The sequence below is a fragment of the Chinchilla lanigera genome, unplaced genomic scaffold (assembly GCF_000276665.1).
Source record: "Chinchilla lanigera isolate Chin_1 unplaced genomic scaffold, ChiLan1.0 scaffold00030, whole genome shotgun sequence".
Lineage (NCBI taxonomy): Eukaryota > Metazoa > Chordata > Mammalia > Rodentia > Chinchillidae > Chinchilla > Chinchilla lanigera.
Window position 1 is genome coordinate 6,703,512 of NW_004955431.1, and position 27,386 is coordinate 6,730,897.

The following is a 27,386-nucleotide window of genomic DNA, read 5'->3' on the forward strand; positions in this document are numbered from 1 at the left end:
GAGCCCCTGCGCGGCGTGCACGGCGGCGGGGCGGCGGGGCGCGGACACAGCCCGGCCCTACCCGCGCGGTTACCTTGTCATGGTCCAGACGCGTCTCCAAGATCTTATGCAGCTTGCGCGACAGCGGGTTGTTGGGCTGCGCCGACGTCCCGCCTGCCCCATTGCTGAGGCCGTTGGCGGCCCCAGACGCCGGCAGGGCGACCACCTCCCCGCTGCCCTCGGCCATAGCGCCGAACGCCGGCCCCGGCGCTGCCAACTCAGCCGCGGACAGGCGCTTCCCGGTGACTGCGCATGTGCACATGGGGCAGCGCATGCGCGCTGGGGCCGGAAGATGCGCGAGCCCCTGCTGGGTTTCTACAGCAACCCAGCGCAGAAACAGCAGAGATATCCAGGGGTTGGACAACCTCGCTGGACTGGGAAAGAAATCTAGGGAACTAAACCAGGACTTCGAAAGAAGTCTGAACTAATTAGATAGGCAAAATACGCTAAAACTGTGCCTGGCACACATGTTTCTAAAGTTTGATTCTAATTAAATTCACTTTACCGGTCTTTTACGGGTTTTTTTGGGTTTTTTTTTGTTTGTTTGTTTGGGTTTTTTTTGTATCAGGAATCGGACTCAGGACCTTGCACTTGCCAGGCAGGTGCCTGTGCCACTGAGCTAGATACCAGGCCCCACTTTATCCACCTTTCTGAAAAGTATTTATTGTAGGCCTAGTAAATGAAAAGTACTCGGTAGGTACTGGAAAATCTAGGTTCTGTGTGCTAGACAGAGGCTCTAATGAATGGCAGGCTGTGGTACACGAGGAAATGAAGTGCAGTGGAAGAGAGAATGCAGGGAGAGGCCGACCTTAGTTCAGACAGTTGGAAAGGACTTGGCCCCTAAACTTATTTAAGGAGTATCAGAAGGGAGAGAAGTCACTTCTGCATGGCAGAAAGACCCAAACATAAATGACCAAACACGAGGAATTTGTGGACAAAACCCATGTAGCTGCAAAGTAGTGGGCAAGAAAATGAGTAATCAAAGATGAAAAATAAATTCCCAGGAAATTCTGGAAGACAAATATTATTTCTTTCTGCTCTCATTTTTGAAAAGAAAATTTGTTTTGGATCAAAATAAAAAGAATCTCTGAACTTGCTATGAGATATTTGAAGCAGAGTGATTTATTTCTTGTCCTTAATTTTCCTTGTTTTTATAGATATCGGACTTAAGAGGAAATTATTGATCATTCAGATCATATAAAGTACTCACAGAATCACTCATCTCTGTGTGAAGAAGAGAGGGCTCAACTAACAAAAAGAAAAGAAGTCGCACTTCAATAACAATTCAATAGGAAATAGAGGGATCCTAAACGGAAAAAATTTTAGTGTTACTGAGGGAACATAGAATTTAAGTAAATAAATTGTCTTCAACATGAAGACTCAATATTGTAAAGTGTCATTTCTTTTTCATATATAAAATTAGTTTCAGTGTAACCAAAATTGATACATCAAAAGTGTACATAAATTTGCACACTAAGAGGAATCACTATAGAAATCAGTAACATAGAGCTTGCACATATGTACAAGCAGAAGAAATGACAACAAGAGCACCAAAAAATGGGGAAGGGTAACCCAAAATCACATATTGTGTGGATTCTTTATTCAAAATCTGCAAAACAGGTAAATCTATAAACACAGAAAACAAAGTTCTGGTTGCAAGGGGAGTAGTGCTGGGAAAGGAGAAAGACAAGTGTGAGCTCATGGATACAAGTTTATTTGGGGAGTTATGAAAATGTTTTAAAACTAGACTGTTTTACCCAGCTATTCCCTTTCTATGTATCTTCCCAAAACAGTTAAAGACATCATATTACAGTGACACATGTGTACCCATGTGTATAGCAAATTAATTCACAGTAGCTAGATCTTGTAAGCGCTCTATAAGTCTATCAACTAGTGACCAGATAAAGAAAATGTAGTATTTACAACAATGGAGTACTACTCTGCCATAAAGAAAGATAAATGAGTCATTTGTAGGAAATTGGATGCATTTTGAGACCTTAATATTGTGAAAAGAATCAGACACACAAGCTTAAGTAACACATGGCTTCTCTTATATGAGAAACCCAGAGTAAAAATACAGAGAAAAATGAAAGATACATAATAGGAAACTGGGAGATTGTTCTTACTCAAAGGGGAAGGAGATCAAGAGAAGGAAGGAAGGAGGGAGGAGAGGGGTAGGGGATAGGAAAAGGAACTGGGATGTGGTATATACATGCATAAATTCCCCACAGGAATGTTAACATTATGTACTGCAAACCTATACCAAAAAAATGGTAAGGGGAGAGAGGGCAGGGGATGGATAGAGGGGGAAGGGAGGGAAGGGAATGGAGATCCAAAAAGGAATTAAAATGGAATGTAAACAGTTTGTACTACACACATGTACTAATAAAATAAAATAAAATTTGAAAAATAAAACTAGATTGTGGTGATGGTTGCACAATTCTATGAATATCCTAAAAACTACTAAACAGATGAATTGTATGGTATGTGAACTATATCTCAAGTCATAGTTAAAGAATTTGTGGTTTAAGATATTAAAAACAAAGCGATAAAATTTTATATTATATTTTGTAAACTGTAAGAGATATAATTTATAAGACATAAGTTTTGCCTGTTTTAATTATAAAATACAATAGCTTTTAGTTTATTACAGAATTTTGCATCATCACCATAATAAAATATAAAGATATTTTCATTGTTTCAAAAAAAAAAAAATAAACCCGTACCCAATAGCTTCACTTCTTACCAAGTCTTTCCTCTTTCCTAGGAAACCACAGCTCTGCTTTCTGTCCCTATATATATTTGCCTATTTTGGATCTTTTATTTAAATGGAATCATGCAGCATGTGGCCTTTTATGTCTGGCTTCTTTTAATTAGCACAGTGTAGCATTTCATTCCTGTATTGGTCAACTTTCCCTCAATATAACAAAATGCCTGACAAAATCAACTTAATAAAAAAAAATTTATTTTGGCTCACAAATTCAGAAGTCGCACTATGTTTGGGGACCAAGCCTTCAGCATGTGGTCCTTTAGGGGACATTTCAGATCTAAAGACCAAAGTTTCTATTATTGCTAAATAGTAATCCATTGTATAGACCTGTCACATTTTATTTATTCATGCATCACTACATGGATATTTGGGTAATTTCTGCCTTTTGTTCCTTATGAAGTTTGTCAATATGAATATTAGTGTGAGAGATATTTGTGTGGAACCTTCAGGTTTTTTTTTTAAGGAAAATACTTAGAAGTAGCTTGCTGAGTCATATGGGAACTCTATATTTAACATTTAAAGAACTGCTAAACAAGTTTCCAAAATGACTGCCTCAATGTTTCTATAAGCATTATATGAGAATCCCAATTTTTTGTAAATTAAGGTAAACTGTTGATATGGTCTCTTTCTCAGCTACTTTCTCATCACTATGACAAAATACATGATACCCACAAGTTAAAGAAGGAAAGATTTATTTTTCACTCAGTTTGTAGAAGTTTCAGTCCATAGCTCAAAGTCAGGGCAGAAGAGAAACAGTTTATGGCATGACAGGCAGAAATCAGCAAGACTTCCCTCTTCTTTCTCTTTTTATTTTATCCAGGCTACAAGCCTATTGATTGATGCCAACCACACTTAGAGTGTGTCTTCCCTCAACAATAAGCCCATCAGCCACATCTAGAACCATACTAAACCAACCAGTGAACTAATCCAGTATTACATACTCATAATCTAGTATCATGCATTCATGATCCAGTCATTCTCCAAATCCTCACCTATGAGTGCATGAAGCTTTGGAGGTACATCTACACATAAGCCGTAAGAGTCTTTCTTTTTCTTAGCCATCCTACTCATTGTAAGTGCTATCTCACTGTGATTTTGATTTGCATTTCTTAATGACTAATGACAATGAGTAGTAATAACTCTTTATATGTTCTGGATAACTTATTAGAATATTCTTTACTCATCTGTCCATTGTCTTTTCACTTTCTTGGTGGGATCCTTTGAAGTACAAGTGGTCTTCACTGATTAAATCCAATTTACCAATCCTCTATTTGTGATTTTGTTGCCATTTTCAAGAAGCCATTGCAGAACCCAAGTTCACAAAGATTTATTCCTGTGTTTTCTTCTAAGAGCTTTGTAACTTTAGCACATATACTTGTCTGTCATTAACTTTGAGTTAAATTTTGTGTATGATTAGATAGGGATCCAACTTCATTGTTTTAAATCCAGTTGTCCCTGGCACAACCTGTTTAAAAGACTATTCTTGCAGAATGCAAGAGTTGTAGGGTCAGGAAGACTTCCACCCAGATTTCAGAAGAAGGCCTGTGAGGCCAGGGCATGTGTTCCTGAGAGAGTGGTGTGTGAAGCTGAGTGTGAAGCCAAAGGTGCAGTGAACTCCACAGAATTTTGGAGAAGCCAGAAGCATGAATCATGTGAGGAAAACTGTAAGGAGGGACCAGAGCCTGCCCACGAGAGAAACCATGGGAGTTATAACCACCAGAATTGTCATAAGGGTAGAGCCACTCAAACCCTTTGAAGTTCACATCTTGCCACAGATTACGTCATATGCTGCAGATGGAACTATAGGATTTAATGTTTAACCTGTTTGATTTTAGTCTAGCTTTTGTCCCATTCCTTTGTATCCTCCTTTTTGTACCATTTGGAATAGTAATGTTTATCTTGTACCATTGTGTGTTGGAAGTGCTTAATATTCTTTTCGTTTGTACAGGAGCTTACAACTAAGAGTTTGCCTTAAATTTTTCTCTTGTTTTCTTTTTCTGAGACAGGGTCTCAGTATGTATCCAGGCTGGTCAAATTCTACTTATTCCTTTGTTTCCATTCAAATATCAATTATTCTTTATACCTTTACAAAGCTTAACACTTCTCTTTAGGCAGAATTAATTAATTAATACCTTGTGCAATTTCCAGAGCATTTCATGTACAACACTTATTATAACTTGTCTCATATGATAATTTTAAGAATTTATTTATGTGTCTGTTTTTTCCCCAACAAGTACCTAGATGATGGGTCTATTTCATTCATTTCTGACTTCTTAGTTTTCAGCACAGCATCTTACACAATATATAATGTGTCGATAAGCTAAAGATTATTGAATGAAGAGTTTTGAAATTATGTTTTATAAGTTGGCTTTTTAATTACAATAAATATAAGCCAATATAAGCCACATGATTTAAGTAGAAAATTATTTGTTGAGAGAAATTCAGCTAAGTCTTAGAATCAAAAAGAAGGAGGAAGAGCTAAGTTTCTAAGAGGGGCAGAAACAAAAGGAGCTAGGCATTTATAACCATTGCCAAACATCACTGCTTATCATGGACCCACCGTAATTATCACAGACTGATCAGGCCTACATCCTCCCAAACAAGTGGAAGGTGAAGGCTTAAATAAAAGAGACAAATGATATGATTTTAGGGATCAAGGAGGCAAAAAACCCTCTCACAGAATTTGAGATTCTCTGGGGGCTGAGACAAAGAACTTCTCTGGGTGTCCTGTATTTATTTGGTTTTCAAACAAAGAACGGGGATACTGAGGAAAGCATGGAAGCCTGAACAGGACCTTGGGAGTCAGTACAAAGAGTTCCCCAAAGAGTAAATTACGTGAATTAGGAAACTATCTTATCTCCAAGTTGTCATTCACCACAGGAGTGAGATGCCTGCAGTTACAGTCTCTATTTAGTTAATTGGATTGGAGCCAGGTGTTTTCAGCTGTGGCCTTATCCTGTCCTTTGAGGCATCATGGCCTCACAGGCCACTACAGGTCTCAGCCAGGGCCAGTGATTCATAGAGGTTCATTTACTATGAATCTGCTGCCCATCTCCAGACAAGGGGCCTTGGCCTGGGACAGACTCCCAAGTAAACACAGAAAGCCAATTGATTAATTTTAAATCCTTCTCAGAGCCATTTTGTAGTGGTCTCCATCAGTCACTATTGAGCCCTGGGAGTCAGAGATTGTTCCACTTACACTGGTGATTTTAGACACAGGAGGCCTACACGGCACAGCTTCCAGTGCTATCCCTGGAGACTCTAGGTTGCTTAAAGCTTTACCATCTCTTAAAGAATTCTCCAGTGTCTAAACTATTTGTGTTAATTTCTCTTGACTCAAGTTCTAGGACAGATTCTTCTCATTGACAGAGTTTAGGTAATAGATTTGTACCCACTGTCAGGCTCCAATGTGTCAGTCCAAGAAATTGAGGAAACAGAATAGTACACAATACTGAAAGAGAATTCACATAGTGTGAAAGCTCCATTCCAACTAAAAACACATGTGAATAATTAGATAGGTAGGTAGATAGATAGTCAAATGTCTACCACATCTTGTTCATTAGCTAGGCCCTATCAACACATCCTCTCCCCATGCTGAAAGAATATATTTGCCTAAAATAATGTAATTTATTCACTATACAGCCCAAAACTTTTTCACCTTATCTCCCAGATAACAAGCCAAAGTCTAATCTGTTTTTCTATCCAGTTTGAAGTCAAACTTGTCTTCAATTGGTTTATACCCTTTCCTTGATATTATGTAACTATAGACTAAAAAGTAAAGTGACAACCAACCATCAGTCTGAAAGAAGCTATCTGTGAAATTATGGTAGTGTATAAGGTATTTAATAAGAGAATGGGTGGTAGAAAATTAAGCAAATTCTAGTATGACTGTAGCTCAAAAGAAAAAATATTTCTTTCTCTGTGAGGGCAAGAGTCTAATTATACCATGGCTGGAAACTCTCCTGAGGTATAACAGAGGCTCAGGTTTGGCTGCCGCTGGCAAGTTGGGCACACAGCAGAGGGGGCAGCCAAGTGAAACGAAAGGTATATTGTTGATTCTATGTCCTTGATGCTATTTTACTTTGTACATAGACTCAACTGAGCAGAATTGAGGGTGGCTGGGAAGAAGGACGACTCACACGCACAGAGTTGGCCACTGTTTATCTGGTTATTAAGAACATTGCCTTGGGTCTTTGAATTTGGGGAGGGGGGCTGATGTTCTTTAATTCTGTATAGGTTCTAGATAGAAGTCCTTTGTCTGAGGGACAGTCAGCTAAAACTCTTTCCCAGTTTGTGGGTTTTCTTTTTACTCTGCTGGTGATTTCTGTAGATGTGCAAAAACTTTTCAGTAAGATGAGATCCCAGTTGCTGATTCTTTAAAGTATTTTTGTGCAGTTTAGTTTTTGTTCATGAACTCTCTGCCTACCCCTATGTCTTCAAGATTTTTACCTACTTTCTCTTCCAATAGATTTAGTGTTTCTGTTTTAATATTGAAATCTGTGATCCATTTTGACTTGAGTTTGGTGCATGGTGATAGGCTTGTGTCTATTTTCAGTTTTCAGCAAGTGGCAAGCCAGTTTTTCCAGCACCATTTACTGAAAAGGCTATCTTTCTTCCAGTGAACTTGTTTGGCCCCTTTCTCAAAGATTAGGTGGCTGAGTGTATTTGTGGTTGTGACTGTTTCTTCCAGTCTGTTCAATTGGTCCTCAGGTCTGTTTTTTAGCCAGTACCATGCTGATTTTATTACAGTAGCTTTGTAGTATAATTTCAGGTCAGGGATTGTGATTCCACCTGACTTGTCTTCTTTGCCCAGGATTGCTTTTGCTATTCTGGGTCTCTTCTGGTTCCAGATGAACTTTAGGAATGTTTTCTCTAGATCTGTGAGGTATGTTAATGGTAATTTAATGAGAATTGCACTGAATCTGTACAATTTTGGTAGTTTCGCCATTTTCACAATGTTGGTTCTTCCTATCCATGAGCAAGGGATATTTTTCCATTTACTGAAATCCTCTTAGACCTCATTTTTTTAGAGTACTGTAGTTTTCATTAAAGAGATCTTTGACTTCTTTTGTTAGATGGATTCCTAAATATTTCAATTTCTTGGATGCTATTGTGAAAGGTTTGGTTTCCTTAATTTGTCTCTTAGTCTGTTTGTTGTTTATGTATAGGAATGGTATTGATTTTTGAGTGTTGACTTTGTATCCAGCTACGCTACTGAATTTGTTAATTAATTCAAGGAGTCTTCTGGTGGAGTTTTTGGAGTCTTCCATGAGAGTATCATGTCATCTGCAAATAGTGATAATTTCACTTTTTCCTTTCCTATCCTTATTCCTTTTATTTCTCTCTCTTATCTAATTGCTCTGGTTAATACTTCTAGACCTATGTTGAATAGTAGTGACAGTGGACATCCTTGTCTTGTTCCTGAGAGACCTAATACAAAAATTGGCATCTGAGATGAACATACTTCTCAGACAAATAAATACAAATGGCAAATAAATACACAAGAAAATGTTCAACATCATTAGCCATTTGAGAAATGCAAATTAAAACAACATTGAGATTTCATCTCACCCCAGTAAGAATGACTGTCATTAAGAAATCAACCAATAACAAATGCTGGTGAGGTTGTAGAGAAATAGGAACTCTTCTCTACTGCTGGTGGGAATGAAGACTGATGAAACCACTGTGGAAATCAGTTTGGAGATTCCTTAGCAAACTAGAGGTCCCATTCAATCCAGCTATTCCCTTTCTGGGTATTTTCCCAGAACTGAAAACAATATATCACAGCAATATATGTGCACCTATGTTTATAGCAGTACAGTTTGTAATAGCTAAATTGTAGAAGCAACCCAAATGTCCATTCACTGAGGAATGGACAAAAAAGTTGTGGTACTTTTACATAATGGAATATTACTCAACTATAAAGAAAGATAAACTCAAGGCTTTTATAGGTGTATTGTCACAAGTACAGACCATACTCATAAGTGAAATAAATCAGACCTGCATGTGTAAGCAATGTATTGTGTCTTTAGTGTAAGGACCTCAAAGAGTGAACAAAGTTAGGAGGTATGGTAGACATTGTGAAATGAAAGGAAACTACTTAAATGTAAAGAGCAACTGTGATGAGGGAAAAGAGAAAAGAAAGAAGGGGAAATTATGTATGTATGTATGTATGTATGTATGTACATACAGGATGGCTAACATAGTTGTACTACTGACTTCTATCACTTTACTGAAAGGAACAGTTAATGATTAATTATTTGATCAATCTTACATGTATATATTTGTTTTCCTGAGTAACCACTTTGAAGAAATCTATATGTAATACAACAACCATTGTTAATTTCCTATCACCTTGTCTGAATTTTAGTATTGCTTGCATTGTTCTTGTATTATTTTGTAAATGTATGTGTGTTTGTTAATATATTTTTGTTCTTTTATTTTTAAAATAAAAAAAGAATGTTGCCTGGGGTTCTTTGGTATACATAAACCCATATGACTCAAAAACAATTATACCCTAGACCCAAAGAGGTACAGGCACATACAGTATTTCTTCTCTAAACCTTCTTGTCACCATTGTTCCAAACTTTGTTCCAAACAGGTCCTTCCCAATCAACTGATCCATTACCTCTGCTAATGAATTGCTTGCTGTAAGTTCTTAGCTCAGTGCTTAACTCCCAGACAAATTGAACAGCAAAATTGCTACATGAAGGTTTCCCTTTCCACTGTCCTTCAGAGACACACATAAATCATGTGTAGCAACATGTATATCAGAAATTTCAGGCACTGATAAACTAGCTTCAAAAATTCTCTTTTCTATGCAATTAACCATAGAGAATTTCCCATGAGGCTAGTGTTTGAGTTGAGATAAGAATGATAGTAGAGTCAAAAAAGACCGTGGTGGACTGTCCATTTATTTTGATTTTGTGCACTTTTGGATATTCTTATGAGTCAAATCATATATTAGAGCATCAGCCATGCTAGCCATTGTAGTAATCAAATGCACCTTATCTCTGGCACTTAGGTGTAGGCTCCTAGCTTCTACTCACCATGATTTTGCCATCTCATTTGAAATTAAGGAGACCATTTCAGCGGTACTATATCCCGGCAGTATTCCGAACCTATAAAAAGGTATGATTACCATGCTTTTCAAGGATGTTCCTCATATCAATGTGAGTTTTGAATCCTTAGAGAAGAAGGTGTCTGGAACTTCCTCAGAATGAAAAATGAGGAAGGTGTTATGAGTGGTTGGGGGGAGTAACAATAAAGTCTCCATTTCATTTAGGTTTTTAAATCTTTCTGTACATTAAACCAAGGATTTTCTAGTATCTCAACTTCACTTACCATAGGCCACAATGGAGTTCAGGCTTCAGTCAGTGAGCTGAATAACCAGAATCTCTTCCAGCTATCTGAATCAGCATGTATTTCCTTGAAGATTAGTTGCTAATGGAAAAACCAAAGACTGAATTTAAAAGCTGAAGAAACAAACTTAGAAAACTGGAAAAGTAAAGGGAAGTCAAGTTGCCAGAAGAACTCAAAATGGCTCCCTAGAACTGGTTTATTAGGGCTATCAGTGGATGTAAAACTGAACCTTAGCTGCTTCAACTAATTCTGTGCATTTTGCCTATGATGAGCCACCCCGGACTGCTGCTCTTGGAAAGCAATGCTGTGACACAGACATTACCTCTAGGAACAATTCCGCGTGATGCCAGTTCCTCTCTGTCACTGGACTGTGTGTCTGTATTTGTCTGTCTGATTAGTTGAAACTAAAGCAAGTTTTCTAATTTATGGAAGAGCTGAAAAATGGAGGATGAATGTCTCTGAAGAAATCCTTGGAGCTTTTTATGCCTGACCACAAGTCCTGTCTTTGAGGTATATTTTTCTCATGGCAATTGAACTTATCTTTAATCATGGTTCCCTTAGCACTTTCTTTGTATCCTCTATTACTTGCTTTCATTGCTTAGTGCACAATTTTTAGGAATAAAAGCTTCTCAAATAGAAATATGTCCTGATTATTTTCTTCTTACTGATATCTCATCAATCTGGAAAGCTGCTTTTTGAATGCTCAAGTGTCTCATTTTCTGCAATTGTTTTAATCCTTTCATTTATCCTTGAAATTCTTAGAATTTGGGGTTAATGACAGAAACCTTAGCAGTCATGGATATAATGATTTAAAACTTTTGGGGGCTGGGAGTTTAGCTCAGCGGCACAGTGCCTGCCTGGCAAGCGCAGGGTCATGAGTTCTATTCCTGGTACCAGGAAAAAAACAACAAAAAAAATCTTTTTAGCAATAGATTCCCTTCTTCAAATGAAATCTTCATAAAGATAACCAATGCTGATCGGACAAGCAAGGGTACAGCCTCAGCACTTTCTCCACTAAGTACGTGCTCGTATCATCTGTGCAGCCCACTCGGCTGCCTGTATCAGTCAGGGGGCCTGGGGTTGCAAAGCAACAGAAAAGATCTTTATTGGAAGGATATGAAAGGAGCTAAAGGAGCTGAAGTCAAGGCTAAAAACTCAGAGGGAAACCACTGAGCAACAAGAGCTCTCAGCAGAGGAAACCATTTGACAGTTTTTAGGGCACTACTATTAGTTATTTTTTCTGCTTTTGTTCAGCATTTGAAGTCTGGAAGCAAGTCTCCTTTGGACACATGCTCGTCCATTGGTCCAGACACCATGACCTTTGATCCCAACTCAAGAGAGCATAACATTGGAGAGGTAATCCTAGTCAGTGTAATAGCTATAAATTGATGGTCGGTGAGACAGATAAGGAAACCAACTGTACGAGAAAGAAGGAAAACCCAAGTAGTAAAGAGATGAGCTACAAGCCCGCCCAGGGGCGTGGAAGGGACTAATGTACAAACTGCAATTAACTTCTACAGAGGGGAGAGACTGATTGCAGTTGGATGGGTTGGGGATGGGAGATGGGTTAAGAATAAGATGTCACATATTCAGTGAAGGAATTATAATAGGAGTTGCGCCAAAAGTTTCAGTAAAGATGTAATGGCTAAGAGTTATTCAGCAAGAAAAGACAAGCATTAGATAATTTCCCTTCCTATATGAACAGGATCACTATACTAACAAACACCTCAGGTAAAATTATCGTTAGAAATTACTACTAGCTTCTAAGTCCCTACCCAGAATCTCTAACCAGAGCTGAAATTTTTTGAGTGAAGAGATGATGAATGTCTTAGCAATTCTACTGCGGTCTAAAAACAAATACAGAAAAATGATGAATTTGAATACTTGGGATCTACATCTCTGTATCAAATTTAGAACACAAAATGCAAATTGAGATGGTCACAAGTGCAGAAAATAGTGATTTTTTTTGGAGGGGGGGCGGGTACCAGGACTCATACTCAGGATCTTGTGTTTGCCAGGCAGGGACAAGTGCAGAAAATAAATGAAAAAGAAAACAATCAATTTGAACAATGTGTAATCATCTGAATAATTTGTTATTAAAATCTGACATTTTAAACTCATAATTTTATTTTAAAAAGGTTTTTATTACAGTTTTTAAAAGAAGCAGTATTATTTGGCAAGTTTTTTTTTTCTTTTTTTTTCATACTAGGAATCAAACTTAGGGCTCTGAGCATGCTAGACAAGTTTTCTAAAGTTGAGCTGTACTTTTAGCCTCTTGACAAGTTTTAACAGTACAATAGTTCCCCCTTATTTTTCAGGGGACATATGCTCTAAGATCTTAGTGGATGCTTCTATCAAATCCTTCATATTGTATTTTCTTCTCTACTAGATATGCAAGTATAAGTTATGCACACTAAGAAATAAATGACCATAACTAATAAAATAGAACAATAATAATATGCTATAGGGCCAGGGATGTAGCTCAGCGGCATAAGCGCTTGCCTGGCAATCCTGAGGTCATGAGTTTGATTCCCGGTTCCAAATAATAATGATAATAATAATAATAATAATATGCTATAGTAAATCTTAGGCAGTTTATTTCTGGAATTTTTCATTTAATATCTTTGGACTGTGGTTTAACACAGGCAGCTGAAATTTCAGAAAGTGAAACCAGAGATAAACAGAGACTACTGCATTTATAAATTTAATCTGCATCACTAAATCTTTTGTGTTAGGATATAAGTACCATTTTATCAATTAAGAAAATTTTTGTGTTAAATTTGTAGTTCTAGCTCCTTACCTGTTTCAAATACATTAGATAAACAGATATATTAAGTATTTATTTGTAGCTGAAAATTTTTGGTTAATTAAATCAATACCATTAACAGAGCCTTGAATATTTAGGAGAACATATAATTTGGGTGAATTTAATATTAAAGATTCAAAATAATTTACAAATGAAAATTGTATGTAACTATTTGGGGAGATTAACCATTGTAAATTTATTTATTTACTTATTTGTTTGTTTTTCATGTTGGGAATCAAACTCAGGACCTTGTGCTTGCCAGACAGGTGCTGTGCCCCTGAAATTTAACCCTTGCACAACTATCCTAAATTTGGAAATGTGCAAATTCACATCACCAGATGTTAGTGGGTTTACTTGAAATATAAGTTTTACCTGCAGCTTACATTTAAAATTTTAACATATTGACTACTAATGACAATAAATATAGAAGTAAGGATCCCTTTTTGTAGACAAAACATATATTTTGACAGACAAAGCTTCATGCAGATGGATAAGAGCTATCTAGCAAAAAAAGATAAGCACTGGACAATTGCCCTTCCTATATGAACAGGCTCACTACATTAACACATAGCTCAGGTCCAACTAGTTCTAGAAATTGCCGCTAGCTTGCAAGACCCTACCCAGAATCTCTAGCCACAGCATGAAATTTTTTGAGTGAAGAGATGATGAATGTCTTAGCAACTCCACTGTGGTCTAAAAATAAGCTTAGAAAAAAGAGATGAATTCGAATACTTTGGGACTGGAATATTTGGGATTGGAATACTTGATATACTGTCACCAACAGAAGGGAGAATAATGCTTGACAACCAAAAAGTTACAAGTGTCTACCACACTACCAATGAGTAAAACCATAGGACCCATACACTCAAGAAGCCCATTTGAAAACCACTGTCAAGATTCCCTGGTCTTGGAGTGAGAAAATTTGGATTTCAGTTTTGTGACTATATGACAGTAGACACCTTAATTTGTGACTCTGGATCTTAGTCTCCTTATCTACAAAATGCTATAACAATATCTAAGTTATAACATAAGGAGGAGTTGATGAAATAAGATGTGTACAAGCTGAATTATCTAATCTATAAAATAACACACAATTGCCACATTTATCTGAGCAATTTCACACCGCTGTCCTTAATTATATTGTGGAACTGTATCATTTCTCCCTAAATTTTGTATAATAATTCACACTCTCAGACAAATCCTGCATATTTTCACACATTTCCTGTTCCCTTTCAGTTTCGGGTTTCATCTGGAACACACATATCCATGCATGCATATAAACACATGTTAATATCAAGGTGAAATACTTATGTACTGTCTGGAATTCTGGCTGGGTCCTCTTTCCTTATAAGGATGCTTTTATTCTCTAAAGGAAACCCATTTTTGGGCTCTCATATTTTATTCTTGTGACCCCAATCTGCAGGGTTGCCAGCCGGCACCTCTTATTAATGCAAACACATTTCATCCTTGGAAAGTATTGTCTCCAATTTAAATATCCACAGTATTTTAAAGGTTCAGCTTCTGTGCTGCAGTTTTTATATCACTATTTCCTCTTCTTTCTTGTTGGCATCCCCATCAATGTTTTGTATAGGCCTGACAGTCTTCTCCTTTTAATTGCTTGCTATTAATTTGTTTTTTAGAATACGTGTGCCAGTGGACTCTTTAGAACTATGTATCTCGCGTGACAGAAAGCATCTGATTTTCCATGCTGTGCCTTGGTCATCTTACCCTTCTGCCTGGAACATACTTCCCTTTCTTTTCCTGTGAGAACCACTGACTGACTCTTTCAAACTACTGAGGGGCCTCATCATCCAAACATCTTTATAGTTGGGCCAGGTATCCTTCCCACAATATTTCAGATCCTTCGGATGATACTCTTGCTGTAAAATTATTTATATGTTTTTATTGTTACCACTAGTTTGTGAGGTCCTTGAGGTTACAAACCATTTTACTCATTTTTAAATACTCGGTAAATTATGGAGTTTCTGAAATTTAACAGGTGCTACCATCTGGATATGTGCAGTTCCCCCAAATTCATAAGTTGAAATCTTGAACTTAACCTTAAAGGTAATGGTATTAGCAAGCCAGGTCTTTGATGGGTGTTATTGCTTGGATCTGGAATGTGCCCCAAAGACCCACGTGTTAAAGCATTGGTCCCCAGCATGATGCTCTGGGGAAGTGTTGGAACCATCAGGAAATAGGGCTTAGTGAGAAGCTGTGCTGGTTTGGGGGATATTTTTGCAAGGGGGAACAATATAATACAGGACACATATTTTGTATGATTATTTATAGTAGTCACTCAAAGGATGATATATAAAAGAGTGCAGGAAATCTGTCCACACACTATAGACCAAGAATCCAGCTGAGGGCCTGGATCCCACAGTAATGTCCTGTATGAGTCCAACCTAATACCTAGAGCCCATAAAAATGCCTCCCATGAATCCAACTGGAGGCCCAGAGCCCATAACTATATCTCATGCAGGCATGTTTCACAGATCTGCACTGGGAAGACCCAAAGGTCAGTGGTGGAATCTAGAAAGGGTATACCAGCAGGATGAAGAATCTGCCCTAGCAGTCTGAGGGATCTGCACTGGAGCCAGGAAGCGATGCTCAGAAGAACCACAGCTACCCCAAAAGGTACCACAGCCATCCTCAGCAACAGTGAGGTCCTGAGCTCCTCCAGTGATCAAGATGGCTGAGTTCCCATCAGGGAAGCCAATGCAGCAAGCTTCTCCAGCAGATCAGCAGTGCACCATCTTCCCATCTGGAGCCAGGAAACAATGCTCAAAGTGAGGACCAGAGCTCCCCAAAAGTTAACCAAAGCTATTCTCAATGCCAACAAGGTCCTGGACTTCTTGGAGGGTGAAAAAAGCCAAGTTAATCAGGAAAGTCAGCATGGCAAGCTCCTCCAACAGAACCAACAGCTCCTTATAGCTTCCACCAGCTCCCAACAGCCTTTCCCCACTCCCAAAAGCTTAGCCTCTTCTCCAGTTCTGCCCCTTATGCTGCTGGCAACAGTCCCCAGCTGGGCCTCCCACACCCAGCACTACGCTTACTCAGTGCAGCTGGGGGTTATAAGTTGACCATCAGTTATCAATCTGCTACAGAGGTCTTCAGGTCATTGGATGCGTGTCCCTGAAGGGGATATGGAGATCAGTTTTCTTCTTTCTTTTGTTTTCTGGCCATAGGGTGAGCAATTCATCTTTGTGAAAAACTTTTGCCATGACATGTCACCACAAACCAAAAGCAGCAGGGTTAATCAGTCACAGACTGAATGCACCAAAACTGTGAGTCAAAATAACATTTTTTAAGAAGGTTATTATTTTAGGTGCTATTGTATGGATTTAAAGAGGATGCCCCAGATCCATGTATTAAAGATTTAGTTCCAAGCCTGTAGGATAATTGAAAGGTTGTGTAGTTTTTAGGAGGTGGGGTCTAGTGGACATTGTAGGTCATTAGGGAAATCTCTCTTGAGGGGATTGTGGAACACTAGCCCTTTCCTCTTTTGGTTCCTTTTAGTTCATTGCCATGAAATAAGTTATTCTACCACATATCCCCACCAAGATGTCAGCCTTGTCTGAGGTCCAAAGGTAACAGGCCACTTGGTAATGAGGTAAAACCCCTGAAAAAGTGAGCTAAAATAAACCTCTTCACCTTATAAGTTGATTGTCTCAGGTATTTTGTTACAGTGATAGAAACCTGACTAATACAGAAGGTATTTGTTATAGTAACAGAAAGCTAACTAACATAGAAATTAGGGAAGACAGAGTCTTCATGATTAAGATTAATGCCCTTATAAAACAGTCCACAGAGAATTAGCTAGCCAGTTTCACAATAAGAGCATATGGGATGATACCATCTATGAGGACTTCAACCACACAAGGACCTGAATCTGCAGGTCCTTGATCTTGAACTCCCCAGCCTCCAAAACTATGAGAAATCATGTCTATTGTTTATGTTACTCAATTTATGGTTTTTATTATAACACCATGAACAGACTTAGGAAGCAGAAGTCTAGTAGGAATTTGTCAGATCTGTTAAATAGGAATAAATAGATTAACTGTATGTATGACCCTAATTTTAAAAATGTGAACCAAAGCGAAAACAGCATTTCTCTGAACCAAAGTGAAAACATAGCATTTTTGAATGCTATGAATTAAAAATTAAATGAATTGAAATGCTAGGAATGAAAACATGAATGAATTCAAAATGAAATGAATGAAATGCTATGAATGAAAACCTAGCATTTCCACTGGTATTACTGTCTTCACCCTTCAATCAGTTTCTCAGAGGAGAAACATTTACATTTCATTCATCTCATTTCTTCCTTCACTTTCCCTAGTATGATTTGGATTTTAAATGTCCTCTTGTTATGATTTGTGTCTGGATGTCCCCCCAAGGCCTCAGGCAGTAATGAGGTGGGCTTCTAGAATTTATGATTGATTCATGGTCCATTGTTGGAATTATGGATATGAGTGCTACACCTGCCCTGGGGTGGGTAGTTTGCATACAATGTAAAGGAGGGAAAGAGGCTGCTTGCCTCTGCTATCCCCTTGTGCTCTCGTTGCTTTGGCTATTTTCTGCTGCCATGAACTGTTGCCCTCTGCCATGTGCCACTCTACCTTGGAGCTAGCCAAGTACAGACTGAAACCTCCACAAACTGTGAGATAAATAAACTTTCCTTCCTTAATTTTGGGCATCAGATATTTTGTCGCAGCAATGAGAGGAAAGTAACCAACACACCCCTAAAGTCTCATGTGTTGAAAGCTTGGTCCCCAACAGGTGATGCTATTCTGAGGTGTTAAGACCTTTAAAAGGTGCGACCTAGTGAAAGGAAATTAAGTTATGGGGGTGTACCCTTAAAATGCATATTAGGACTCCTGTCCATCTGTCTATCTCTCTCTCTTCCACTCTCGCTCTCCATCTCTTTCTTCTTCCCAGCTGCCATGAAGTGTGCAATTTCCTCTGCCATGTGCTTCTCACCACAGGCCCAAAGCAGTAGAGTCAGCCGACTATTGACTGAAACCTCTGATACCATGAGCCACAATAAAACTTTCCTCCTTTTAGGTTAATTTTCTTGGGTAGTTGTTACAGTGACAGAAAGTCGACTAACACACCTAGTAATGAATCACCTGTTGAACCCTTGCAGATCCTATTTCACAATATCTACCACATCTGTCTTGTCCTTCTTATTTACATTGCTGCCTCCTTTACTTGTATGTTCATTCTTCTTAACAACCTATTGATCGCTTCTCTCTTTTCTCCTTTATAGTTCATCTCACACTTTAGCACTATATTTTTTCTTATTTTTATTTTGATATACTTTCTGTATCAAAACCTTCAATGAATCCCCACTCCAAAATATAACATGGTAGACCCCCAAATTGTAAAAATTATCATCCCTCTCAGGTAAAACATTTGGGAATGCATAGTTTATAGACACACACTGTATTTATAAATATACATGAAAAGATTATAGTAAAATGTGGTGTACCTTCTAAAATGGGCATAAATGTTTTAAGTGTTAAGACAAAGTGAGATTAAATATATTTCAATGTTTTAAATTTTATTAATGTTTTATCCTTTCTAGCTCTTTACACTTGTGTGACTAGTATCGTGTGGCTAGTATTTACATGTATGACATAATACTATGTATACAATGCAAGTAAGTATGCTTGGTTTATGTTCACATATTTCCTCATCATATATGTATATGTTTCATTCTTTTTAAAAATATCTGTTAACATTTTATGATACAGCAACTGAAGTTGCTTTTCTAGATACAAGTTCAGTTTATGTCAGTATCTAGTTCAAGGGTCATCATAGCAAAATCAACCAAATAAAAATCTTTCAACATTTCACAAAAGCACATACTATTTATGAAAAGGTTAATTGTAAGCAAAATTGGATCTATACCCCTACTTCTGCTCCCTCTCATTCTCTCTCTCTCTCTCCTCTCTCTCTCCCTCCCTGTCTCTCTCTCTCTCTTCCCTCCTCCTCCTCCATTTCTTTCTCTTCTCTCTCTGTGGAAATTACATATTTATATATAAAAGAAACAAAAACTGAAATTTGTTTTTTCATTATTACATACATGTTTTGAATATTTTCATACCTAATATAAGATATCTTGAAGGTATAAATACATTTGTGATTCACCTATAAACCCCAAATAAAAATTAGCATGATGCTTTATGCATTTAATAAACATTTACTAATGAAAAACTAAATCAACAATCCTCTTATAAAAAGAAAGTTTTGTGTTTATCTATGTATTTATTTATTAGAGCCGGGAATCAAACTCAGTATCTTGTGGTTGCTAAGTAGGCTATGACCGTGTCCCCTAAGTTTTGTGTTTAGGTGGTGTAAACACAACAGTTTAGAGGTGGTGATGTTTGATTATTGTTACATGAGCTTTATTGTTACATGTATTACAAATACATCTAGTATTGCAAATATGAAGTGTATTAATAGCTCAAGCACAATGGAACCTAATTACTACAATTAAGAAAAGCAATTCAAATTAAGTATCCTGCTAATTTGAGATCAATGCCACCATTTTGCAGCATTAAGGAAAATCGAATTCTTATGTCAGTATCAGATTCTTAAAACATATTCAGTAATGTTGATAATATTGATATCAGGTTTATAATATATTTAGGTAGAGAACTCACTGGAGAATTTTATGGCATTCCTGGCAATCTAAACAAAGTTAGTTAGATTAGAAAATCAGGAAATATTTGCTTATAACCAACCTACTAGAAAATATACATGTTATTACAGAAATACAATGAAATTTGAATATGCTAAGAAAGGCCATAAAATCACACAGGCAGTTAAAAGCAATTTCTTTTGTGAGCATAGATTTATGGCTCAGTTAATATTTGAATTAGATGCGTGTAGCTCAGTTGTTAAACCATTTTTCTACAAACTACAAATTAATATTAATGAGAAATCCAATGACATCCAGCAGGAGCATTTTGTCATGGTGCTAGAGTAATCACTGATCTTAATTTTAAATATTAGCATAATGTAATTTTTTTCAGTTTATGGCAATAATTGCCTAGAAACTGCAGTACCTAAGTCACATGAGATTACTGTAGGAGATTTGAAAGCAAAGCTGTCAACAGTGGCTGGTAGCAAAATTTCAGTCCCTCTCCAGCATCTGGCAGATGATTATGAATGATTGCATCCCTCATAATGAACAGTTGACCTTTGGAATTGTTTGGTTTGCAGTTTGTGGCCAATCTGCTTAAAGAACTGCATGGTGTCAGAGATGGAGCTTTTTATTCTGAACAAGTACTTCGACCACAAGGCCAGGCATCAGTGCCACCCAAGCCAGCTGGTAAATTGCTCTTGGAGGGAGAACCGAGAGCAGAGCTTGGGAAGAATAACGTAGATGATCCCTTCCAGCCACCTCTGCAAGGTACCAGGATCTTGTCTAAGAGGCCTGATAAAATGTGGACAGGCTGTTAATGAGCACAAGCCTATTCTTTAGATTTGACAGAATGAAAAGAGCATATCTAATAATCTTAGAGTTGAGAAAACATTCCAGCTTCCTCAAGGTTGTTGGTGGTGGGGCTTTAGTCTAGACAGCAGGATTCCCAAATCTAATTTACATGACTCAGAAACATTGAGAACAAGAGTAGCCATACCCTGTCACCCCTGGCAAGGTCCCCAAAGTAAACTTACTCGTTCACTGGGACTTCTGTCCCAGAAGGAGTAGACAGGTGGCAATATCCTTTTATTTCCTGCATAACTCAGGCTGGCTCCTCTGAGCTCTGTGTCTGAAATCTATTTTGTGTTTCTTAGGGTAAAGGATACACATCACTCTTAGACCTGCTATTAATAATAAAATTTTACAAATCACCTGCCTTTGACAGGAAGTTAGCATCAAAATAAAAATTACATGTAAAATATGTGTCTACTTATTTTACTGAGTTTGAAACAAATTTATAGCAAAGAATTTTTAAATTGAGAATTTTTCAAAGTCGTTAAATTGATGTAGCTCAGTCTTACTCAACTTTAAGAAGTAGTGTCAATTGCTTTATAGTCTCTAATGATGCTACTCTCACTTTTTTCTTAAAAAATTGCAAATGTCATATATTTATATGAATTTCACATATTAAATAGGTTTTACTTCTTGAGAAATATGTAAACATTGGGTAATTTTTTAACTAAAACATCAATTATTTGTTGAAATTATCCTTCAAAACATAAATAAAGCAAATATAATTAAAGAACACCTGGTTAACTACCCATAATTTCTTTAAGCAATAACATTAGTGATATAATAATGAGTTTTTTCCTGTCAGAAAAAGGAGCATCACTGTTCTGAGTAAGGTATAAACAATACACGCTGATAATCAAAGCCTTATGTTTATTTCAAATAAAGTATTCTTTTTCAAAATATCTCAGGTAGCGTTTGATTTATGTTTAGAAATCAAATTCTCTGCTCTAGTTCTTTTGATGTGCTTTTTGGTCATAGCTATGTACATTTATATAACATTTTTTAATATCCATGCATTGTATGGAGCATGGTTATTAAATGAATGCAAAGATTAAATGTATTTCTGTAATAGGACAGGCTACAAATATTAAACAAAATTAGCAATTATGTAAATATTAATATGAACATATATATTTGTTTTTATTTTACATGCATAAATTTTACATGTATATAAGGACATAAATGTACAGCAAAAGAAATTGTGGAAGATTCACAGAAAAGAGTCTTCACTAAAAATAAACAACAGCCTATTTTCTTATTTATATAAAATTATATTTACTTTCTTTTGGGGTTTTTTTTCCGGTACCGGGAATCAAACTCACGACTTCACGCTTGCCAGGCAGGCGCTGTGCCGCTGAGCTAAATCCCAAGCCCGTTATATAAAATTATAAATGAGTGACTGGATAGAAAACTTTGAGATGAAAGATGGGTCTCAGGAAGAGGATTCTAGGAAGGGAGCAGAGCAGGAAGCACTAGGTATTATTCCCTACACATAGACAATGACACTATTAAGCATATGCTTGGAACTCTAAAGTATATCAAAGGGTTGTGAATTCCAGGGGAAAGCTTGAACAATAAATCACAATTAATTTTTTATCAATTTAGTGACTTTGGTCAATTTCAGCTCGCAGCTTAGTTGTAAATACTCATTCCCCGGCCCAATTCTGTAGCAGACAGCTGCAGACCATTTTCCTGGAGCACCCTGTATGTACCTGCCAGAAGCTAACTAGCACGGACAATAACAACCCTTTCCTCCAAATGTCATCCTTTTCCTACAAACCAAGACCAAGACAGAACTTCCTAAAGATTCATAAGTTCCACAAATTTCCACTAGAAAAGCACGCAAATATTTCCAGCTCCAAACTAGAGTGTGCCAGTCTCTCTTGAGAGCCAGCTTCAAGTGTGTACTTTTAAATTTCTGCCTGATAAATTCCTTTATGCCTCTTTTAAAAAAAGAAGAAAGTAAAGGAAACTAAGCAACACCATAAACCACATATATCTAACACAATATCCAAATATATCTAACATACACAGGACAGTGTACTCAAAAACAGAAAAATCCTCTTCAAATAAACATGGGATATTTTCCAAGAGAATTACACAATAGGCTACAAATTAAGTCTCAATAGACTTTAAAAGACAGGTATGTTAGAAAGTGACTTTGCCTACTACTACAAGATGATGAAGATGACACCTAGAAGGTAAAGTGTTTTCATGTGGGAGGGCAAAAATGACCTAAGTTTGACTGTGCTTGTGGCTGCACAGTCCTGTCAGTGTGCTTGGTTCTGTTGACTCTTACATTCTAAGTTTGTAAATTTTGTGATGCAAAGATTTGTGGCTTAATATAGTTGTTTTATTAAAAAGACAAGATAAAACTAGTAATCAATAGAAGCAAAGATACTGGAAAATTCACAAATTTGTGAAATTTTTAAAAATACACTTTAATTAATTTGTCAAAGAAGAAATCATAAAGAAAATTAGAAAATACTTAGAGATGAATGAAAATGGAAGCACAACGTACCAAAACTCATAAGACACAGCAAAGGCAGTGCTGAGGGGGAAATTTATAGTTATAAATGCTTATACTGCAAAGCAAAAAGATCTCAATTTTTCAAATCTATATTACAATTTAAGAACTAGGAAAAAGAAGCACACCTGCAATCCCAGCAGTCTGGGAGTCAGAGACAGGAGGGTTGTAAGGTGAAGCCCAGTCTGGGCAGATAAGACCTTGTGTAAAAAAAAATAAAAAAAAAAAAATTTAAACAAGTTTGACATATAGTTCAGGGTGGGTGAAGGCCCTGGTTTGAATCCTTAGTACTGGGAAATGAAGGAAGGAAGGAACAAAGGAAAGAAGGAAGAAAGGAAGGGAAGAAGGAAGGAAGGAAGGAAGGAAGGCAAAAGCTAACATAAGGAAGGAAATAAGATTAGAACAGAGATAAACAAATAGGGAAAGAAATATGGCAAAAAATAAAAAACCCAAAAGATCAACAAAAATGACATTTACCTAGAGTAACCAATAAAAAAGTGAATAAAAGTTCAAATTTCTAAAATCAAAAATGAAAGTGAGAGGCAGTACTATCGATTCTAGAGAAATAGAAAAGATGATAACAAAACACCATGAAAATTATATGGCCACAAATTAGGTAACGTAGTTGAAATGAAAAAAATAAATAATCTGGAAAGAAAATTAATTAAATTTACAAAAAGAAGAAAATACTCAGCTGTTAAGTAAGGAGGTTCTTATGGTTTAGATCCCACTGAAGTCTCCTATATTCAGAAGCAGGGTTTGCCGGGATCATTGGATCATGGGGGCACTGTACACATTATTGAGTTAATCCACTTCTCAGTTCATAGCAGAGTGTGCTGTGGGGGTGTGTCCCAATTGGAGGAGGTGGGGAGGTGCCTTTGGAGGGTCTGTCTCTCACTCTGGCTCCTCCCTGTCTCTCTGCCTCCTGTCTGTCATGGGTTGAGGAGCATGCCCTTCCGCAACATCGTTTTTGCCTTGGAGCCAGTTATCTGTGGACTAAGCACTTTCAAACTCTGAGCCAAAATAAACTTCTCCTTCTGAGAGGTATTTCATCCTAGCAACAGAAAGGCAACTAATACAAAATTGAAAGACTTGTATAATGAAAACTATAAAATATTGCTGAAAGAAATTAAAGAAGGTATCAATAAATTGACAGCCATTTCTTAATTATGTGTTAAAATACTTAATTTTATTAGGTCAATACTAAACAAAGTGATTATAGATTAAATGTAAATCATTATTGAAATCCTAATATCACTTGTAGAAATATAGTAGCCATCTTAAAATTCATATGGAATCTCAAGAGACCCCAAATACCTCAAACTGTATTTTTCCTTGGGAAAGGATTAAATTGAAGGATTCAAACTTCCTAATGTCAAAACTTACTATAAAACTATGGTAGTAAAAACAGTGTGGTACTGACATAAAGCCAGACCTATAGACTAATGGAAAAGAATAAGGAGCCCCCAAATAAACTCTGGTGTATATGGAGCCCTCATGAATATGGCCAAATGATTTTTGACAAGAGTGCTAAGATCAAAGGGAATCTTTCTAACAAATAGAGCTGGAAAAAGTAGATAAAAACATGCAAAAGAATGAAGTTGGACCTTTGCCTAAAACCATAAAATTTAACTCAAAATGGATCAAAGATTTAAATATAACAACTACTACTATAAAATTCATGGAAGTATAGGGTAAAATATTTATGACATTGAATTTGGCAATAAATTCTTAGATAAAATATCAAAGGTGAGAGCAATAAAAGAAAAAAATGATAGATTATTTTAAAATAAATTTCTGTGTCCCAAGGAACACTATCACAAATTAAAAGATAACTAACTGAAAAAAATTTGAGAATCATATATGTGTTAAGGGATTAGGATTGATATATCCATAATACATAGAGAACTTTTAAAAACTCAACAATAAAAAACAAATTACTCAAAAATGAGCAAAGAAATAGACATTTTTCCAAGGAAGATACATGGATGGCCAATAAGCACATTAAAAGCGTTAAAACATTACTAATCATTAGGTAAGTTCAAACCACCTGACACCAATCGGGATACCACCTGACACTCGTTATGATGACTACTATTTTAAAATAACAAATGTTTTTGGGAAATTGGAACCTTCATGTACATATGGTGGGAATATAAAATGGTATGGCTGCACTAGAAAACAATATGGTAGTTCCTCAAATTAATAAAAATAGGAGTACAATATTATCTAGTAATTCCTCTTCTGGGTGTTTTTCCAAAAGAATCAAAAGCAAGGTCTTGAAGAGACATTTGTGCACCCATATTCATAGCAGTATTATTATAGTTAAAATGTTGGAACTACTCAAATGTCCACAGCTAGATGAGTAGATAAGCACAATGTAGCAAACACATAAAATGGGCTATTGTCCAGGCTTTAAAAGGGAGGGAATCTTAACATGTGTTGCAACGTGGATAAACCTCGAGAACATTGTGCTAAGGATATTAATCTAGTCACCAAAAGACAAATATCATATTATTTCATTTATTATGTGGTACTTACAATAGTCAAAATTACAGAGATAGAAAGCAGAATGGTGGCTGCCAGGGTTTGGGGTGGTGGTGAACTGGGGAGCTACTATTTAGTGAGTACAAGGTTTCCACTTTGCAAGATGGAAAAAGTCCTGAGTAAGGATGATGTCATTTCCTTGTTAGAAGCAGTGTGCATTACTGACAGGAATATCACTGAAGTTGATACTGTATTCCTATTGCCAGGTGGTACTGAATTTCAGTGTGTCCAGCTACTGATGGTATTCATTTTGATTTGATTAATGTGGTGTCTTCTAGGAGTTTTCACTATAAAATTATTCCCTTCTCATTTCTATTGAATAAATATTTTGTGGGAAGACAATTTGGAGCTTTATAATATCCCATTTCTCTTCAAACTTTAAACTTGCTTTGTTTGTTGAAGAGTTAAAACTTCCTATTTCATTCATTGAGTCATAATATATTGCTGTCATTATTTCTTTTAATGTTTAAATTATCCTGGACTTGGTTAGGGGAGAACACTTGAGCTGGCTTTGCGGACTTTGCTTCTTCTCCGTCGTTTTCTGAGGATTTGCCTGGTTTCTGCCATGAGATATTCCAGGCTCACCTCACATTTTCCCTCGCAGCAGCCCAGCCCATGGACTTCCTAGTTGGCTAAACTGTACATTCTTCCCTCTCTCTCTACCAGAAATACTGAGGTCAAATGCCGTGGCCACTTTTCATCAATCATTGCTTTTACCTAAGGGAGGAAAACTCAGTTTTCATAAAATGAAAAAATAAAAGACAGAGAAGACCTCTGAATTTTCCTATACTTGGGACTACTTTGCCCCTTCATTATGCTCCTTATCTGGTCTTTGTAGACATTGTGTCTTCAGACTTTTAAGTAATTTAACATGTCCATTCTCATTGTGTCATTTTGGCTAAAAGGTACACTTTTAGGTTAAATTTGAATAGACAAAGATTTCTAAGAAAAGCATAGATAGAATGATTTCGTATGTATGTCTTGGTCACTTTTCTCTCATTGCTGAGACAAAATACCTGATGCTCAAAATTAGGGAAGGAAAGGTTTATTTAGCTCACAGTTTGTGGAGGTTTCAGTCCATACTCAGCTAGCTCCAAGGCAGAGTGGCACATGGCAGAAGGCAACAGTTTATAGTGGTAGAAAACAGCCAAAGCAGCCAGAGCAAAAGGGAGGAGCAGCAAAGAGCAAGCCTCTTTCCCTCCCTTTTATTGTATGCAAACTACCCGCCCCAAGGCAGGTGTAGCACTCACACCCATAATCCCTGCATTGTACCATGAATCAATCAAAAACCGTAGAAGCCAGCCCATGACTGCAAGAGTCTGGGGCGGGACGTCCAGACACAAACCATACCAGTGTAGGACAAAGAAGAATTTCTAGACTTCATGTCCACTCTCTTGCAACCCAGATGAACACAAAAGCAGCAGTGAAAAGCACCCCTCGAGTGCAGACGATCCTCCTGCAGTAGGCAGAGCAGAGAGAGCAGGAAGGACTCAGACAGTAATCCTTCAGCTGAGTCTCAAAAGACGATGGGGATTTTCTCTGACACAGAGAACTTTATTACTTCATGATGAAGTCTGGGAATGAATATTGAAGCTTTGACTTATCCTTTCTAGTTTCAGTTTGTTCTTATAGCATTCATTACTATTCTTTAGCACTTAAATCCTTACACAGAGAGGTGAGGATCACAGGAACACATTAAAACCCAATAACCTCAGATTACAGTTGTCATTCACTCCCAGTAGAAAACTTCTATTTGAATTTAAAATCAGAAACTTCTTATGAGGTGTAAATAGAGTACAGAAGATGAGGCTACAGGTGCTGAGGTTGG

General features: G+C 37.0%; 2 protein-coding genes across 2 annotated transcripts in view; one reads left to right on the forward strand and one right to left on the reverse strand.

Annotated features, from left to right (window-relative positions):
• The window catches only part of Cog6 (component of oligomeric golgi complex 6), a 62,682-nt gene extending 62,396 nt beyond the window's left edge, over positions 1-286 (reverse strand). Inside the window, exon 1 of the mRNA XM_005387638.2 lies at positions 74-286. Coding sequence (XP_005387695.2) covers positions 74-226 — 153 coding nt within the window. The 5' untranslated portion in view covers positions 227-286. The remainder of the gene's footprint in view (positions 1-73) is intronic.
• A 9,573-nt stretch (positions 287-9,859) lies between these two features.
• The window catches only part of LOC106148860 (translation initiation factor IF-2-like), a gene marked incomplete in the record, with an annotated part of 32,390 nt that continues 14,863 nt past the window's right edge, over positions 9,860-27,386 (forward strand). Inside the window, 3 exon segments of the mRNA XM_013515728.1 lie at positions 9,860-9,940; positions 11,426-11,527; positions 20,211-20,400. Of these exon segments, the coding sequence (XP_013371182.1) occupies positions 9,860-9,940; positions 11,426-11,527; positions 20,211-20,400 (373 nt within the window).